Genomic DNA, 17,800 nt, shown 5'->3' on the forward strand with positions numbered 1-17,800 from the left:
CACACATCCATACACCTACCATATGCGCCTCCTAAGCCATTGAAAGTGTATATCTGCTGGATTGTGTATTCCTCTGAATTCCTATAACTTGAGTGTGTCCCTCTTAGGCTATACCACACATACATACACACACACACACACACATACACACACACGCCCATAGCCTACACATACGCATAAGCCTATACATACGCATAGCCTACACACACACACACACACACACACACATACACATACACACACATACACCCACCATATGCTCATTCTAAGTTATTTAGAGTGTATGTCTGGACTGTTTATTGATCTGAATTCCTGTGACTTTGGTGTGTACTATCTATGATTTTCTTTTAATAAATGCCCTTGAACTAAAGTAGTTGTTCTGTGGTTGTTTGTGTGCATTCTATTGTGACGCTAAAGCTGGTTATCAGGGTTTGTGCTCGACTTCACGCCTTCATATTTAATTGATTTTTCTACTCCATAAGAGAATTCTATAATCGAGACTAATTGTTTGGTCATTGATCCCTGATTTCAGGGTGGTGCCCCGCAGTTATGTTATTAATTAATTCACTTTAATTAATAACATAACTATTCTTCCTTCTAGTAATTATTAGCTAATACCGTTAATCCTAATGTTATTAGTTTCTCTATTGAATTTGATAATTAATACTTAGTTAACCTGCTTATTAATTATTAATGTTTAATAATTATTGTCAATTACCAAACCCTTATGTAAATCCCCTACACTTTCAAAGTTACAGCCCTGATCAGAGTGGATGCGTGCTGGGACACCGAACTTGAAAAACCACTCAGAAACCAGGCGCGTAGGCAGGAGTGGGCCTGGCCGGGCCAGTGCCGCCCACACGAATCACTGGCCCGCCCGTCCACGTTTCATAAGAAGAAACATTTTATTGATTAAATTAAATTAAATTAACTGCAGTTAATCGACCGTTTTCAATGGGAGTTGTTCTGTGAAATATAAACAAACAAAGCGGATAGATGTAGCGGATCTCTGTTTAAAACGTTGGTGCAGCCAGCAAGGGAGAGAGGAGGTGAAAAGAGACAATTACCTGTTGTATAATACTGGACTCAGCCATGTAGCACGGTCGCTTAAACACCGAGACCAGTGAGTAACGAGTCAAAAAGCTGCAGACACTGATAACTGATCACTGCCTGACAGAACAGTTTGAAAGTAGCCTCTAACTTCATGAACGCAGCTCAAACAGACCCGCTGCTTCAGCATGGTGACGCTTTGATAAATACAGCGGATCTGCGCTGGTTAACCGGCGCTTAATTAAAAAAAAAAAAAAAAAAAAAAAAAAAAAACAACGCTCCTCGCGGTGGAGCGGAGTTTCCTCTACTACAGCTGATCAGCTGACATGTGGTCAAGACGTAGCTACAGACCTGTCACAGTCACAAGTGCATTTCGTTTTTATATGACTTCACCCTCAGAGCTCTGTCCTCAGACTGTCCTGACCTGTCCCTGGACATCACACAGGGACAACATGGAGCTGCCTGTGTGATTGAGTTTTATTGTTCACATAGGTACGGTTAAATACAGTTTATCATCATAGTGGCAGGAAAGATAATTTCATCTGTATGTATCAAATATTGTGTTGGTCAAGAGCTAGTTACAAAAAAAGAAGAAGAAAAAACTTGTGCAATAAAATGGTTGACAATGATGTGCGCTAGATGAAATGCACTGTCCTGAGAAAAGATGGCCCATCCGATTTTGTACTGGCCCACCCAAAATTAAAATTCTGCCTACGCCACTGTCAGAAACTAACACCTGGGCCACAGTGGCAGCCCGTTGGTCCCGAGTGGGAACAGCCAAGGTGTATTTGCTGAAAACGTCAGTCATGACAAGGACATTCTCTAAGCCATTCCGGCTAGGTTCCAGCAGAGTGAAATCGATGGCCACTATTTCATTGGGCCGGGAAGCCAACAAATGCCCCATGAAAGCGTGAGAAGTTATGCGTGTGTCCTTTGCAACTTGACATCTCTCGCACTCTCTGCACCACTGGGCCACCTCTGAGGACATATCAGGCCAGTAGCACCGTTGTCGCAATAGCTCCAATGTCCTCTCCACACTCTGATGCCCATGCCCTTGGTGGACCTGAGCAATCACCTCATGCTTTAATGTAGCAGGTAACAGCAGCTGAAGCACTTCCTCAGCACCGTCAGGACGGAAAATCCGTCGAAAGAGAACACCATCCCGCTCTACCAGCCGGGCCCATTGGCGTAGAATGGCCAGTGCAGGAGGAGACAGGCGCTTCCGCTCCTGAGGGTTGGGACCATAGACTGTAAAAAGAATGGACGTAGCGTCCGTGACGTCACCCATTGGTTTTGGGGAGTCTGTTTTGTGCCGCTACTACGGGGGTTTGAGCCGCGCCATGTTGGATTCTACTTGCCATATTTGGAGCGGTGCGGCCGTTGGCCGGCCGAGAGCCCGCCCACTGGCCTCGTAGCAGCGGTCGCCGGACCTGTCACTCAACGGTTCTGCGCCCTAATTGGCCAGAACTTTAAACCTAATAACAGTAAAACGGTAGAGTTTAAAAAAAACTCACCCCCCTCAGAGAGTGTGCAGGGGTAGAAACCATCGGTTGAGACCAAAAAAATGAAATAAATAATCAAGCACAAGCAAACATGCAAGCAAATTCAAACTCAGGTTAACATGCAAAGTAACCCAAAATTAAGCAAACTTAATCAAACTCAAGCAACATGCAAAATAACCCCAAAAATATCAAACAAAATAGTCAAATCCAAATAAACATGCAAAGCAAAGCCAAGCGAAGCCAAGCAAAGCCAAGCAAGCAAATGAATGAAAGAAAAACAAAAATCAAACAAAAGAAATTACCCCTTTAAAAAGTCAGTCCATACATTACTTTAAGATGTGGTGAAATGCGCAGGAGGGACGCAGGGTTGACGCCGTGAAACCCCAGCGGCGCACAAACAGTAAAACAGCTGAAGCAAAACAGCAGCCAGCCAACAGCAACGTGAGAGGGGAGAGTATTGGTGCGGACAGAGACCACCATGCACCTTTCAATCCTGTCATAAACAAAATCACGTTAGGATCTAAACAATGACCATGTTGATAGCTCTAACAGCGTCACCTCTACGTACCGTCAGGTGTTGAATGAGCATCACAAAGGCGAGGGAGAGGAGCTCTCGGCGCACAGCGGCACGATTACTAGCGTGGCCAAACAGCTGATTGTTACCACAGCTGATCACCCCCTTCTCCGGCGCAGCGCATGGGGGCCGTTCACGGAGGGACACTCTTAATAACTCCCAACTCACTCCAACCAGGGAGAGAAAAGACCCAGGCACAGAACTGTATGAGGGATAAAAGCCAATTTTAGGAAAAATTCAAGAGAAATGCCGACGAGGCGCGCAGCGACTGCAACATACCCGAGCGGAGCGACTCAGCTGCGAGGCAATCAGGTGAGGCGGCCAGGTGTGCAGGAAAGGCGGGGCACCCAGCGGCTTCCAAGCAAGAGGGATCTCGGCGCACAACCACCCACTTTTAAAGACAGCGCCCCCAGCATAAGTCAGCTGGGGCATCAATTAAGGCAGAGCATGGCCCAAATCTCATACTGCCACACAAAGAAAATAAGACAGGAAAAATAGAGTGATGTGAGAAACTGTATAAAACTCATCTTCTACTCATCATGTGCCTTAAAGGAACTGGACATCAACCAACAAGATTATTACAAAGATAATCTCTGTTGCAAACCAGCATGGCACAAGGGATGTGGTTACAAGTCAAGATAAGTGAAAATCATGGCTGCCAATGAAGCAAACTGCTGTATAAAAGGGCCAACTTGACTCCCACCAAGAAGACAACTACTTGTCTTGCAGCATCATGTATGCTCCACTCCTGTTTTTTCAGGTCGTGGCCTGGCTTGGGCAAACCGGTAAGTTAATAGAATCTCTATATTATAGCAGCCTTTTTATGGAATATATCATATCATTTAGTTTTTTATTCATCTTTGCAGCTCAGGGGAGTGACATCATAAATGGTAAAAAAGCTCCAGAGAACGATTTGCTGTACATGGCCTCGATCCAGAACAATGGCGGCCATTTCTGTGGAGGATTCCTCATCAGAGAAGACTTTGTACTGACTGCGGCCCACTGTGATGATGAGTGAGTTACCATTCATTTGTGTGTTCAAAAAACATAAACCTTTATGTAATTATTTTCTTCTGTTGTTGGTACAATCTCAGAAATCTTACTGACAACCTCTTATCTATTTCTCATTTAGTCACCCTACACTCGTTGTTGGCACCCACAATCTCAGGAACGCTGGTTATGATAACATAAGATATATTGAGCACCGTTACAAGCACAAATCTTATAACTCTGGGGGGAATGGACATGACATCATGCTCCTCAAAGTAAGTACATTTTCTCAGGTGGTATCATTCATCTCTGTGGCACCACATTGTGACAATAGAAATTGGCAATATAAATGTGCTTAAAGGGAAATTGCCGTTTTTTACAATCTGGACCTTATTTCTAGCATAAAATATGATCATTTACTCACCCAGATAACTTTGGTGTCATTACAAGTCATTGTGATGAAATTAGAAATTAGTTTTATTGAAACAACTAGCAAAAACACAATATACAAACATCAGTATAACAGCATTTGTCGAACTGGAAATTTGTTGAATGAAAAAAGATCTTTCTCAGTTTTGCTCTCTAATTTTGTGTGTTTGCAGTTGTCTCGAAAAGTGCAAGTGAACAACAGACTCCAAATCATTCAACTTCCCAGTGCTGGAAGTCATGTAGGGGAGAATGAGGCGTGCAAAGTAGCTGGATGGGGTTTCACTACAACAGGCAGTGGAAATGTTGATGACCTCAGAGTGGTGGACGTGTCTGTCATTAAGCCATATATCTGTAAGGAAATGTGGGTTGGTCTTTCTGACAATGTCATCTGTGCAGGTGGATATGGCACAAACAAAGGATTCTGTCAGGTACGTTTTTAAAAGCTGATGTCTGTTTGGCTAGAAGTGCAAACATTTTTAGATTATATCATAAATAAACACGTTGAAATATTTGCTTCTCACAGGGTGACTCTGGTGGTCCTCTGGTGTGCAATGGCAAAGCTGTTGGTATCGTGTCCTTCAACTGGATGATGAACTGCAACTACCCGCATAAACCCAACGTCTACACAGATGCATCAAAGTACCTGCCCTGGATCAAGAGCATCGTCAAGTAGCAAAGCATTATGAGTGAACATTTTCTTCAAAGTTTTGCTTCAGCATGCATAATTGAGATGTCTCAACTCGCTTTGTCACTGCAACTGAAATTGAAATAAAAATAAAAATCAAATAGCAGATATACTGTATGTTCCCTCTTTAACATCCTCATCCGATGAGTAAGTTATCAAGTAGTCTCCTCGGTAGGCAGATTGGACAGTCATGATTGACTTGCCTCTTGTGAAGTGTGTAACTTTAGGAGGGAGTGAAGTAAATGTGATAGCAAATAACTTGAGAGACAAGATCTACCTACTGCTGGTCAACTGAAATAAAAACCAGTTGAACAGACTTTTCACCAAAGTGATGCAGCTTGATTTTGTCATAGATGAGGGCTCCATTATTATGCACTTATATAACCACAGTTATGGGTCTCTCCTGAAGTACAAACTGGGTTTTCAGTGGTTTTGCTGTAACTCACTATAAAGCTCTAGAAAGTCAGGCTGCAGATTCAAGTGAGGATTTTCTGCACATCCATCACTCTGAGTGGACCTTCTCACATGTCATTTCATACACTGTTATTATCATGAAGGCCACTGTTACAAAGCATAGTATGCATTGTAATAAAGTTCCTAATAAAATTCCTGCACTATATGACAAACCTTTTCACATTTTTTCAACTTTTTTGTTTTTGCACAATTTACTAAATTCACAAAATGCTGTATTCTGATCATCAGCAGAAACAACCGGGTCATTAATTATATGTATTACTGCTGTCAAATAAGGATACTAAACTCAAGAAGCCTTCAAAGCTGAACCAAGAATCTGGCATACGTATGTGTTTCATCTGGATTGTTGTGACATTCAGAGAAATGCTTGATTAACCAAAACCCAAACTGATAAAATGGCTGAAACCTTGGTATCTGGAATCTGAACATCTATTTTGATGGCATATATCATGGCTAGGTCTAATAGAATACACAAGTGCTATTGACTCATCACTAATTTTTAAGTTAGCTTATTTTAAATTTTCCTTATTGTGAGTAGAAAGGAAAAGGAAAGCAGATTTGGAGCGTACAAAATCAAGAGCATACAGAAAATAAATCATGCATGAAGTAAAGCTATAAAGACCAAAACTACAAACATCAACTAAAGTATGTTTGTGATGCATATGTTTTTGATGAAGGGACCAATGTTTGTATGTGTATGTGTCCCAAATACTAAAAGCAATGGCAAAGAACATAAATAATGAGACTATAGGAAAAATAGAGTGATGTGAGAAACTGTATACAACTCATCTTCTACTCATCATGTGCCTTAAAGGAACTGGATCACATCAACCAACAAGATTATTACAAAGATAATTTCTGTTGCAAACAAGCAAACCTGCATTACACAAGGGATGTGGTTACAAGTCAAGATAAGTGAAAATCATGGCTGCCAATGAAGCAAACTGCTGTATAAAAGGGCCAACTTGACTCCCACCAAGAAGACAACTACTTGTCTTGCAGCATCATGTATGCTCCACTCCTGTTTTTACAGGTCGTGGCCTGGCTTGGGCAAACCGGTAAGTTAATAGAATCTCTATATTATTCTGCAAACTTTTTATGGAATATATCATATCATTTAGTTTTTTATTCATCTTTGCAGCTCAGGGGAGTGACATCATAAATGGTGAAAAAGCTCCAGAGAACGATTTGCTGTACATGGCCTCGATCCAGAACAATGGCGGCCATTTCTGTGGAGGATTCCTCATCAGAGAAGACTTTGTACTGACTGCGGCCCACTGTGATGATGAGTGAGTTACCATTCATTTGTGTGTTCAAAAAACATAAACCTTTATGTAATTATTTTCTTCTGTTGTTGGTACAATCTCAGAAATCTTACTGACAACCTCTTATCTATTTCTCATTTAGTCACCCTACACTCGTTGTTGTTGGCACCCACAATCTCAGGAACGCTGGTTATGATAACATAAGATATATTGAGCACCGTTACAAGCACGAATCTTATGAAAATGTATGGGGTGGATATGACATCATGCTCCTCAAAGTAAGTACATTTTCTCAGCTGGTATCATTCATCTCTGTGGCGCCACTTGTGACATTAGAAATAGACAATAACTAGCAAAAACACAATATACAAAACATCAATATAACAGCATTTGTCAAACTGTAAATCTTTTTAATGAAAAAAGATCTTTCTCAGTTTTGCTCTCTAATTTTGTGTGTTTGCAGCTGTCCCGAAAAGTGCAAGTGAACAACAGACTCCAAATCATTCAACTTCCCAGTGCTGGAAGTCATGTAGGGGAGAATGAGGCGTGCAAAGTAGCTGGATGGGGTTTCACTACAACAGGCAGTGGAAATGTTGATGACCTCAGAGTGGTGGACGTGTCTGTCATTAACTCAAATGTCTGTAAGGAAATGTGGGTTGGTCTTTCTGACAATGTCATCTGTGCAGGTGGATATGGCACAAACAAAGGATTCTGTCAGGTACGTTTTTAAAAGCTGATGTCTGTTTGGCTAGAAGTGCAAACATTTTTAGATTATATCATAAATAAACACGTTGAAATATTTGCTTCTCACAGGGTGACTCTGGTGGTCCTCTGGTGTGCAATGGCAAAGCTGTTGGTATCGTGTCCTTCAACTGGATGATGAACTGCAACTACCCGCATCAACCCAACGTCTACACAGATGTATCAAAGTACCTGCCCTGGATCGAGAGCATCATCAAGTAGCAAAGCATTATGAGTGAACATTTTCTTCAAAGTTTTGCTTCAGCATGCATAATTGAGATGTCTCAGCTTGCTTTGTCACTGCAACTGAAATTGAAAATAAAAAAGAATTTCAAATAGCAAATGTACTGTATGTTCCCTCTTTAACATCCTCATCAAATGAGTAAGTTATCAAGTAGTCTCCTCGGTAGGCAGATTGGACAGTCAAACAAAACATTGCTCTGTCAGAATTTGCTCTTCAATCAATGGTTTCTGTTTCTGTTGCCACAAACACACAACATTTCCTGTCCAGAAGGCAGCTTATTAATAAAATGTATCCAGGTGAATCAAATTACCAAAATGTAGAGTTGTGTTCAAAAAAATAAATTTGAATTAAACTTTTAAAGACAAAGATGTTATGAGTATGTTACCTATATTTATTTGTTCATCAGGGCACATGTACAAAACACTCTTAGCCTACTTAAACCTTGGTTTGTGAGTGGGTATCCCCACTGCAAAAGATTAAAGTTACAATATGTTGAGGTTGAGGTTCATCCAAGAAATGTTGAGTAAGAAGTATCCACATGAGTAAGAAAAAAAATAGGGCTGCTGGAAAGGTCGTTCATGTCGCAAATAATCATATGTATCAAAGTATTAGACAAAATGACCCTGACCGTAACACATTACCATAAAATCGCTGCATTGGCTCCCTGTGCACTTCAGGATTGATTTTAAGATTTTTACGGACCCTGAAGTCCTCCGGCACTGGCCTTTTAACCATACCACAAGTTAGTTCTAATGGGAGACGGCTTTCAGTTATTATGGCCCTCGACTGTGGGACAGCCTGTCGGAGAGCCTCAGGGCTGAGGAGACTGTTGAGGTTTTTTAAGAGATGCTCGAGACTCACCTTTTCAATCAGGCTTTTAATTGTTTTCTTTAATTTTTTTGAATTCCCTTTATGCTCTTATCATTCTTTATGTTTTTATCCTCATTACATTTTATCTTAATTTACTGTTTTCTTAGCTCCAGTGTTTCCTCATGGGGGCCTGCCAGCCTGGGAGTTGTCTCTGGTCTACCGTTGGGGGTGCTGTCCCGTGGATGACTCCGGTCTGGGTGGCTAAAGGGCTCTGCACTCTGGTGTGGAGCCTCTCGTCTGCCCGGGGCGTGGTGGTCTCTGTGGCGGCGCTCAGCCTCCCTGAGGTCATGGACCATGACCTATCTCAGTGTGGTTGGCCCCCAAAGGTAGCTTCTTTCTCGCCTCAGGTCTCGGTGCCTAGCCATGTCTCTTTAGTGACAGCTAGTGTATGTGTGGGTCTGAGTGTGAGCATGTATGTATTTGTGTATCTCTATGTGCATATATGTGGTGGTGGGAGGGTTGGGTTTTCTTGATTTTCTTTGTTGTTTTTTATCCTCTGTGAGGCACTTTGTGCTACTCATTGTATGAAAAGTGCCATACAAATACAAATACAGATTGATCTGACTTAGTACAACACAAAATGTGAGGGATGACAAAATTTGTAACAGTTTACACCGTACTAAATTACATGGCAATATTTCTATCTTGAGGCATTTTTCATCCCAACCACTAATGTCAACCTCATGGTGGCACTAGAGGAAAAGAGGAGGATTACTAAACTCAGCAGGACTGGTCTTCTGTTCTCTTGTGCAGCTATCTGTACAAATTTATGGAAATGTATGGAATTTTGTGGCAATTTATTCAATATTTATTGACATATTTCTGAACAGTTGCTGAATCTAATAATCTTACCCAAAAAAAAGGCTACAATGAAAGACTTTCATTGTCATATGGAGACAATAATTATTGTGTCTGTGTAGGCCTTTTTAGAGTTGACACAAACAGAAAACCATATTTAAAATTCCTATCACATTCTTCATATGTAGATAGAAAATAATAATCGAGTTACAGTAATAAAGCCACTGCACTGGTTTTCCATTATTAGTATGTTGAGTTCAACACACATTCAACAGAGTGTTTCCTGCTGCGTTATAGATACAGTTTTTAAACGTTACAGTAATACATTCACTTCCACATAGCTGAGGAACTTAGTTGCATGATGTGTGTTGCATGACACAACAACATGCAACAGGAGACAGTCTTGTAAGTATCCCAAGGACACAAATTATTGTTTTTCTCATTTTCTACTTTTCAGTCACTTATGAAGTTGTTAATCCCACTCTGCAGCTTTGCTGAACAAATGTTTGACATTCATTTCATCAGTAGACATGCTTCTAATAGCAAATCTGAACTTTCTGAACATTTCTTCAACTCAAACTGCCCGTTGCATCACTTTTTATGAAACCCTGTTTTGCAAATCACACCATGTGTTTTGTAATCCGACCAACAACTTAAGGTGCAAAAATGACATGTTGACAAATTCACTGAAGCAATGCATACCACAAAAATAAGGAAGATTTTTTTTTGTCCAGAAATTATAAAACCTGAGAGCAGAGTGTATAGATCTGACCAGAGACCATGGCGGTCAGGCTCTTGATCGTGCTGTTCTTTGTCCTAAACGGTAAGCATCTGTACAATACAATCCCACAGCGGCCGAACAAATGTCTCTTTTTTCTCTAATGTCTTCTTGTGACCCATAGTTTAAAAAAGCTATACTGTATCACAAATTAAGTTGGGTTATCTTAAGTAAAAGATGTATTTTGTGTTTCAGGTGCTGATGGTACCCATATTGTTGGGGGCAAAGATTCTGCCCCCCACTCACGCCCCTACATGGCGTCACTGCAAGTCCGAGGTCGCCATAACTGTGGGGGAGTATTGGTGAGAGAAGACTTTGTGCTCACAGCAGCACATTGTCAGATACGCACGTAAGAATAAAAATCTTCTCTTTTACAGCCATCACTTACATATGTATTTCAAATCAAAATTAAAAAACACCATGCATTATGTTTTGCAAGTCATCAGCATGTTTTCTCTCAGCATCTCACAGTCTACCAGCAGTCTGAACATCACGTCTAACGCCCAGTCTTCACTGTGATTTCTAGACCATACACGGTTGTGCTCGGAGTTGATTCCCTGTCAAGTAATGAGTCTACAAAGCAGGAGTTCACTGTTGCCAGATCGATTCCAAATCCTAACTATGATGGACATGCAAATGACATCATGCTCCTAAAGGTGAAGAGAGTTTAAACTAAAGTAAAACAATCCCATCTTCTTCACTTTTTTAGATTGCACAAAAAACATATAACCACATGTTAAGATTACACAGACATTAACACAGTTAATATTTTCTGCATTTCTCTATTATTACTCTCCTCATCTCAGCTCAATCGCAGGGCCCAGCTGACGGCAGCAGTTCAGCTGATACGTACTGGCAGAGTGAGGAGAGGGAGTCAGTGTAATACAACTGGCTGGGGGGATATCGGGGATAACAACACCTTACCAATCACGCTGCAGGAAGTCAACGTAACCCTACTGCAAATGCAGACATGTCGTAGGAGATGGGGACAGGTACCCATCACCAGAGCAATGGTGTGTGGTGTCGGGAGAAGAACGTTTCAAGGCTTCTGCTCGGTGAGTAGGCTGGTTGTTTAGTAATCAAGCAATTCAGGGTATTTTAATTAAAGTATAGTCTATACCTAGTGTTAAGTACCTTCATTTTTCTGTCTTTAAGGGGGATTCAGGTGGTCCTTTGGTGTGTGATGGAGCTGCAGCAGGTGTTGTCTCTTTCTCTGGCCGGCGATGTGGAGACCCCAGCACCCCCGATGTCTACACACGCGTATCATCCTTCACGACTTGGATAAGGAGAGTGTTAGCCAACAATTAGAAAATGAGTGGATAATATGTCAATGTGCATGACTCGCTTGCACTCTTCAAAACAAAGCACTTGGTATAATGTGATACTGTGTTATGTTTAAAATCTGAGCTATGCAGTGGTGTGTTTGTTGAGATGATCCACTATTACTATTATTGTTGTAATTATTATTATTTGTGATTAAGTATGCGTTTCAAGTGGGTTGGGGAAAAAATATTTACTTCCTAAAGTTCCTTAAGTATACTGCACTGAATATAGCAATAAACAATGAAGAAAATGAAAATGTCAGGTTAATTCCAGTACATGTAGGCTATGTCTGGTTTTGAATATGTAATAACACAGTCTTGATGTGATGAATTAAACCTCGAAATTGGCAGTAATTTTACCTACTTTTATTTAGTTTATTAAAAAATGTTTAGACGAAAGTAGCTACAGGTTTTGAATCATGCAAATAAAAACTATATTGCTTTACAACTGTCACGCCTACTGTGCTATCTATGTTCCCAAGTTAAATTTTAGACAGTTATTGCTCTCAAGAAAATTGCTGACCTTACCTGGCACACGTTACCTCACCATGTAACTCATTCGCATGCATATTATTGGGTTGATAAGTCCATAATGATGGTAAAAAAAAAAAAATCTTCTCACAGACGTGAACGTGGACGCGGCGTTCACGTCGTCTGTGAGGTCATTTTCACCGAATGGATCGCTGGGAAGTGGAGTCTTTTCTCCGCATCTCCCATTTTTCCACAGGTTTCGCGAGATTTACGTAGACTGGTCGGTGTGTGGGAGCATTTCTCCGCCTGACGAACTGAACAGTACTGATATGAAATCTGCGTAAAGGTTAAAGGTAATAAAAAAACATGTGTTTTGAGCAGAGGAGAAGCCTGTTTAGACCCAGTTGTTGCTGGTGTTTTGTTAGCTTGCCATTGGGGGACACTGACGAGCGGATGTAGCTAGCCGCCTCCACTTACCTACAGTCACATCTGCATTGAGGTAGAGCGAGGACAGACGAGTGTTATTGATAACCCACGGGGCGAGGTGGAGGTGTGTTGCATTTAGTCTCAGACAGGTGACTTACCGCCTAGTTTACCGAGCTGGCCTCGTCATATATTACGTGCATGTTCCTGATGTATAACTTAGTGGGAATGAATATGTCACCGGCTAACGTGTACATACTGTAAACTTGTCAGATACAGTGAAATGGCTGACGTATTTTATTTAAATTGACAGCTCTTTCACTCCTTAGCGGGGAGGAGGGGGCTTATGGCAAACTACACGGTCTCGTCGTACTGTGCTGTGTATCACAAACACTGACCTCCATGTCTGTGTAGTTAAAGTAAATACCCAGGAAGTTATTCCATCATGATGAACCATTGGCTGTTGGAGTTGTCAGTCTGTGCCGAGCTGGCTGCAGCCTGTCACGGGTCTGTTCTGACAGGCGAGCCTCTCAGTGAAAGGAGAGGCCATCCTAATGGTGTAGCATAGTTTACATGTGAAGTTTGGCAGCTGTCATACTCACTCACAATAACTGAACTTTGCCCTGTCTCTCTCCTAATCAGTAGCCTTTGAATTTCTGGAGGCATGTCCAAGAAAAGGGGCAGGTATGTAGACACAAAGCTACTGTATACATCATACGATTATCATTACTGCTGGTTTTAATGTCTCAACAGCTACACTGAAAAAGTAGTTCATCCAGATATATGACTGGAATCAATAAATAAGTTGTGTTGGACCATAGTCTGGAAATGAATGACATAAAATTGCAGTCTGGTTTAAATAATCATTGATGGTTGTAGTTAGACCTGCATAAATAAATGCAAGTTATTTTAAGTGGCCTCAGTTTACATTACTTTCCAGAAACGTATACATGCAAATATTTATAAATGATCAAATGAATAAGTTCCTTTCCTTTCCTTTCCTTTTTTATACGTTTTAAACTTTTTACCTATAGACACATCTCTGTATTCATCCTGTTTTGCCAGAAAGCGGAGCAGTGGGGAACTGAGTGACACAGTAAGCCCAGACCCCAGTAGCATTCTGGGAGTCCGTATTCAACATAACTGGCGTGAGAAGGGCAACCAGAGCAAATGGAAGGGGACAGTGTTGGACAGGCTCAGTGTGAATCCTTCTCTGTTCATGGTGAAGTACGACGGCTTTGACTGCGTCTATGGCATCGAGTTGTTCAAGGATGAGCGAGTGTCCAACCTGCAAGTCCTGTCAGAAAAAGTTGGTGAGTTAGGAAAAATAGCTCTTTCACTAATGCAGTTCATGTTTTGGATTCTGATGTGAACTATTTCAAAGATTTTTCAGATAGCAAATGTTGATATATGCTTTTTTTTTTTTTGCAACAGTTGGGACATAGAGTATATCATTAATCCTTTGTGCCTCTGTCTCCTTAGTAAACAACAAAATCAAGATACCTCCGGGGGCCGAGGAGCTGGTGGGCAAAGCCGTGGAGCATCTGTTTGAAAAGGAGGATGGAGAGAAGAATGAGTGGAGAGGCATGGTCCTCTCCAGAGCTCCAATCATGACCAACTGGTATTATATCACTTATGAAAAGGACCCCGTTCTTTATATGTACCAGCTGTGGGACGACTATGCTGATGGAGACCTCAGGATTCTGCCTGAAGCAGGTACACACCAAAGACAGATTGATACTTTACAAAGCTTCATTAAGTCTCTGCTAAACTTGTCCTGAGGCTTGATGGGTAAAATAAAGAGCGAGCGTTACATGACGTAAATCAGTTTTACACTTTGGTAGATTGCATCTTTTTTTTGCGGCCTGCACACCATGTGAGTTCATCACCAGTTGCAGTGGTCTCTGAAATCTAGGCAGTCTTCTTTGAGTGTTTAATCAAGGACTTTGACTCCCAGTAGCAAATTATATTAATATTATATAATTTGATATTATTATATTAATAATGTCACTCTTGACACAAACTGTCAAGAATGTATAAAGTATTTCTCAAAGGTGAAGTAAGTACTCAGAGTTCAGTTAGGCAGTGTCTTCTTCTTGGAAGATTAGATATTCAGTCATGAAAATATCTCTGCCACATTTGAATAACGAGAGCCAAGACTCTAATCAGTGGTCCCATTAAACAACTGTTTCTGGAGCTGTCCCAGAGTTAATGGGTATGTTTGGACATGCACAAATTGCTTCTTCTAAATTGAAAACATTCAAATGACTTGGCACACAGACATTCATAGTAATTCCTAATCAAGACTAATTTAGAAATTGTCTTAAGTAATAAAAATATTCAATGCAGAGGAATCCTGTAAGAGAAAATACTCAGACACACAGAGCACAGAACTCATGCTATTAAGTTTAGTCCGTTAAGGTTTGATTGTTGTGATGTTTTTAACTTTACAGACCATTTAAAAAGTACAAATTCAGAACAGAACATATAAGAGATCCTTACACTTACCTTCATTTCTAGACGGGAATGTAGAAAGGAAAATCTTATTAGTTAATCCTAATGTTGGCTACCACTTTTGAGCAAGAGGCAGCACTATTTTTCCAATGTTTGGTAAACTTAGGTGGGCCATTTAAAGAATAACAAAGAACCTCTGTTTTTAATACTTTTCTACATTTTGCTCAGGAACTACATCAAGCATTATATCTGCTCAAAACACTTCATACATGTGGTGTTTTGTGAGTATGTTCTAACACAGATAATGTTAATGTCGTGATGTTGTCATGTTTGATTCCTCTCCTCAGAAAACAAGCACCTGTTGCCTGCAGACAGGAAGCCAGGGGAAGAGACGGAGAGTCTGGTGGGAAAACAAGTGGAGTATGTTACTGACAAGGGTGTGAAGAGAACTGGTCTGGTTATCTACCAGGTCCCAGCCAAGCCTTCTGTCTACTATATAAAATATGATGATGACTTTCATATCCATGTCTATGACCTGGTCAAAACCACCTAGAGATGGTGGACACTTTTAAGTCACTCTCCAGCCTCCCTCCATCTGCTTCTGTTCCACTCATTGTTACGGTCTGTTGTTCAAAACCATGTCAGGGTTGAATAGTTAATATGCTTTATTGTTCAGAAGAAAGTGCAATCTTTGTTTATGTATGCACAGCAGAACTGTAGCACCGCTATGCTTTGCTATTTCGAGGAGAGAGAGAGAGTCAACTTGTTTTATTGTTGCTGCTCTTTATACTTTGTTTGGACAGTCCAAGATTGCACTGCCCAACAGCTGCAAAGTGCAGGTGATACTGCACTTGCATTGTTGTCCCTAAGATACTCACTGATCTGTCCTGAAAGTAATTATCTTAATTAAATCCTCGTGTCATTTTTTTTTTTTTTAAAGCAAAAGAAAACACTTTTCTTATGATTTACTCAATAGGTAATAAGCTTGGTATACACATTTTCGTCTGCATAGATGCCTTCCATAAACACATTTATTGAATGTGATGGGCAGATAAATATGTGTACTGTATTTATCTAACGGTGACAGAACAATCAGTGTAAGTACTGGAAAAGATGAATAAAAGCAGCATTGTTAAAAAAAAAAAAAACACCCATCAAGAGCAATTAAGTTGAGTTCTGCTCAAATGGAAATATACTCCTGCACGTTTGCACCATTTTTAGTATTGTATCATTTATGGCTTCTGCAAAGGTTCTACATCATAGTTTAGCAGCACGAGGACAACATATTCTTTGTACAGTTAATTAAGATGCTAAATTCACATTTCAATTTGATCTAACACAAATCATCAAGTGCCTTCCGGCTTGTCATTTTGCAATATTGTACATACTATATCTCTGACTATCTAAACTCTTAATGAATCTCCATGTATGAAGGCTGCTATTGGGTATTCTTTCAAAAGTGGCAACATTGGTGGCTTGAGGAAGGTTTTGCATTCATCAGTTTATATTAGTGCTGTGATTTGCTCTTAATGCAGTATGAAAATGTTCTTTACATATAACACACATCATCATTGGTTGTATAATCTCACTGTTGATATTGTGGGGAGCACTTTAATTGTATAAAGTTTACATGTTTAGGTAATGGTATGCTATATAGTTTTCCCCCAGAATGCTTTTCCTTAAGAACGATATGTGGCAGAATTATGCTTTATATCATATGGATAAATAATAAAAAAGAAAAGAAAAATAGTTGCAATAAATTCAAATGACAGTATTTAATCCGTACAATTTGTGTAAAATACCTTGTAATGTTGCCTGTTGTGATTACTCACAATATGAAGCGCTCATCAAAACACCACCAGCTTTTAGCAAATGATTCTTTAATATACATTAATTATGAACTGGGTATATTCAACTGACAAACCACTTACCATAACTAACAATGGTTATAGTTTGTTAAAACTGTCTCTTAGTCTTGCAAACATGGCATATATGCTTGCCGTATGGATTTTAACCCAATTTTGTCACCATTTTCCCTGCTGCTCAAACGGTCTGGCCTGTCTCAGCCCTCTCCGAGTCACTCAGTGTATCCCTCAGTAAACTAGTCAATCTGTAGGCGTACTGTTATTTTTAGCCGTCAAAACTCTGCATGCATCAGCTGAACAGAGTGCCTGGGATTTTCAAAGCTTTCTTTGACAGTGAAGAGGTGACAATGTGTGGCAGTGCTGTTTGTTAAATCCAAATAAAAAACAAAACAATCAAAGAAGAGGATTAACACTGTACATCACAACTAGTGGAGTTTTGGAGTGTTTGTGTTGTGTACAGTGGAATTTCAAATGACCGTGTGCGCTCTTTCATGCTTTCGATCACCTCCTCGTGTTCTGAAGTTGTAGCACCATCAACTGGCGATTTATGTCATTATTATTCTGTCATGAGTAATAAAGATTTTTGCACATTTGTTTGGTCTTTGAATCTTTGAATACACTGTCATATATACACACACACACACACACACACACAGTATATATATATATATATATATATATATATATATACACACACACACACAATACAAATAAAATATATATTAAGTCACTCAAAAAAATCAAACTAAAGACTGGGTGTGTTTTAACATTTATGTATTGTTGACAACTGGTGGAATTGTATATACACAATCATCTCTCTTCATTACATTATTTGGAGGGTTTGGAAAAGCTGGGAGAGAAATCA

General features: G+C 40.2%; 4 protein-coding genes and 1 long non-coding RNA gene across 9 annotated transcripts; 4 read left to right on the forward strand and 1 right to left on the reverse strand.

Moving 5' to 3' along the window:
* Window positions 1–2,690: 2,690 nt before the first annotated feature.
* LOC146988529 (uncharacterized) lies at window positions 2,691–3,492 on the reverse strand. The gene is made up of 4 exons (XR_015035763.1): window positions 3,406–3,492; window positions 3,121–3,328; window positions 2,994–3,045; window positions 2,691–2,961 (listed from the first exon to the last, which is right to left on the reverse strand). It is a non-coding gene; the product is annotated as an uncharacterized LOC146988529 (long non-coding RNA).
* Window positions 3,493–3,770: 278 nt separating this feature from the next.
* LOC146988530 (trypsin-3-like) lies at window positions 3,771–5,336 on the forward strand. The gene is made up of 5 exons (XM_085775401.1): window positions 3,771–3,911; window positions 3,993–4,140; window positions 4,259–4,391; window positions 4,719–4,973; window positions 5,069–5,336. The coding sequence occupies exons 1-5, from the start codon at window positions 3,860–3,862 to the stop codon at window positions 5,216–5,218; spliced, it is 738 nt and encodes a 245-aa protein (XP_085631527.1). The 5' UTR covers window positions 3,771–3,859; the 3' UTR covers window positions 5,219–5,336.
* Window positions 5,337–6,621: 1,285 nt separating this feature from the next.
* Window positions 6,622–8,044, forward strand: LOC146988531 (mast cell protease 2-like). The gene is made up of 5 exons (XM_085775402.1): window positions 6,622–6,762; window positions 6,846–6,993; window positions 7,112–7,247; window positions 7,433–7,687; window positions 7,783–8,044. The coding sequence occupies exons 1-5, from the start codon at window positions 6,711–6,713 to the stop codon at window positions 7,930–7,932; spliced, it is 741 nt and encodes a 246-aa protein (XP_085631528.1). The 5' UTR covers window positions 6,622–6,710; the 3' UTR covers window positions 7,933–8,044.
* Window positions 8,045–10,343: 2,299 nt separating this feature from the next.
* LOC146988532 (serine protease 57-like) lies at window positions 10,344–11,990 on the forward strand. The gene is made up of 5 exons (XM_085773932.1): window positions 10,344–10,445; window positions 10,596–10,749; window positions 10,927–11,056; window positions 11,207–11,455; window positions 11,556–11,990. Exons 1-5 carry the CDS (start codon window positions 10,403–10,405, stop codon window positions 11,706–11,708), a joined length of 729 nt encoding a protein of 242 aa, XP_085630058.1. The 5' UTR covers window positions 10,344–10,402; the 3' UTR covers window positions 11,709–11,990.
* Window positions 11,991–12,456: 466 nt separating this feature from the next.
* On the forward strand, window positions 12,457–16,220 carry LOC146988533 (spindlin-1-like). 5 transcript variants are annotated; one of them, XM_085773959.1, is made up of 5 exons: window positions 12,457–12,692; window positions 13,259–13,300; window positions 13,682–13,929; window positions 14,099–14,332; window positions 15,418–16,220. In XM_085773959.1, the coding sequence occupies exons 2-5, from the start codon at window positions 13,281–13,283 to the stop codon at window positions 15,621–15,623; spliced, it is 708 nt and encodes a 235-aa protein (XP_085630085.1). In that variant the 5' UTR covers window positions 12,457–12,692; window positions 13,259–13,280; the 3' UTR covers window positions 15,624–16,220. The 5 variants fall into 5 exon arrangements, with proteins under 5 accessions (XP_085630085.1, XP_085630082.1, XP_085630083.1 ...); XM_085773956.1 differs by having other exon boundaries at window positions 12,457–12,546; XM_085773957.1 differs by having other exon boundaries at window positions 12,457–12,546; window positions 13,262–13,300.
* Window positions 16,221–17,800: the final 1,580 nt, after the last annotated feature.

This window comes from Trachurus japonicus, chromosome 4 (assembly GCF_045865225.1).
Source record: "Trachurus japonicus isolate A0001 chromosome 4, Traja_1.0".
Lineage (NCBI taxonomy): Eukaryota > Metazoa > Chordata > Actinopteri > Carangiformes > Carangidae > Trachurus > Trachurus japonicus.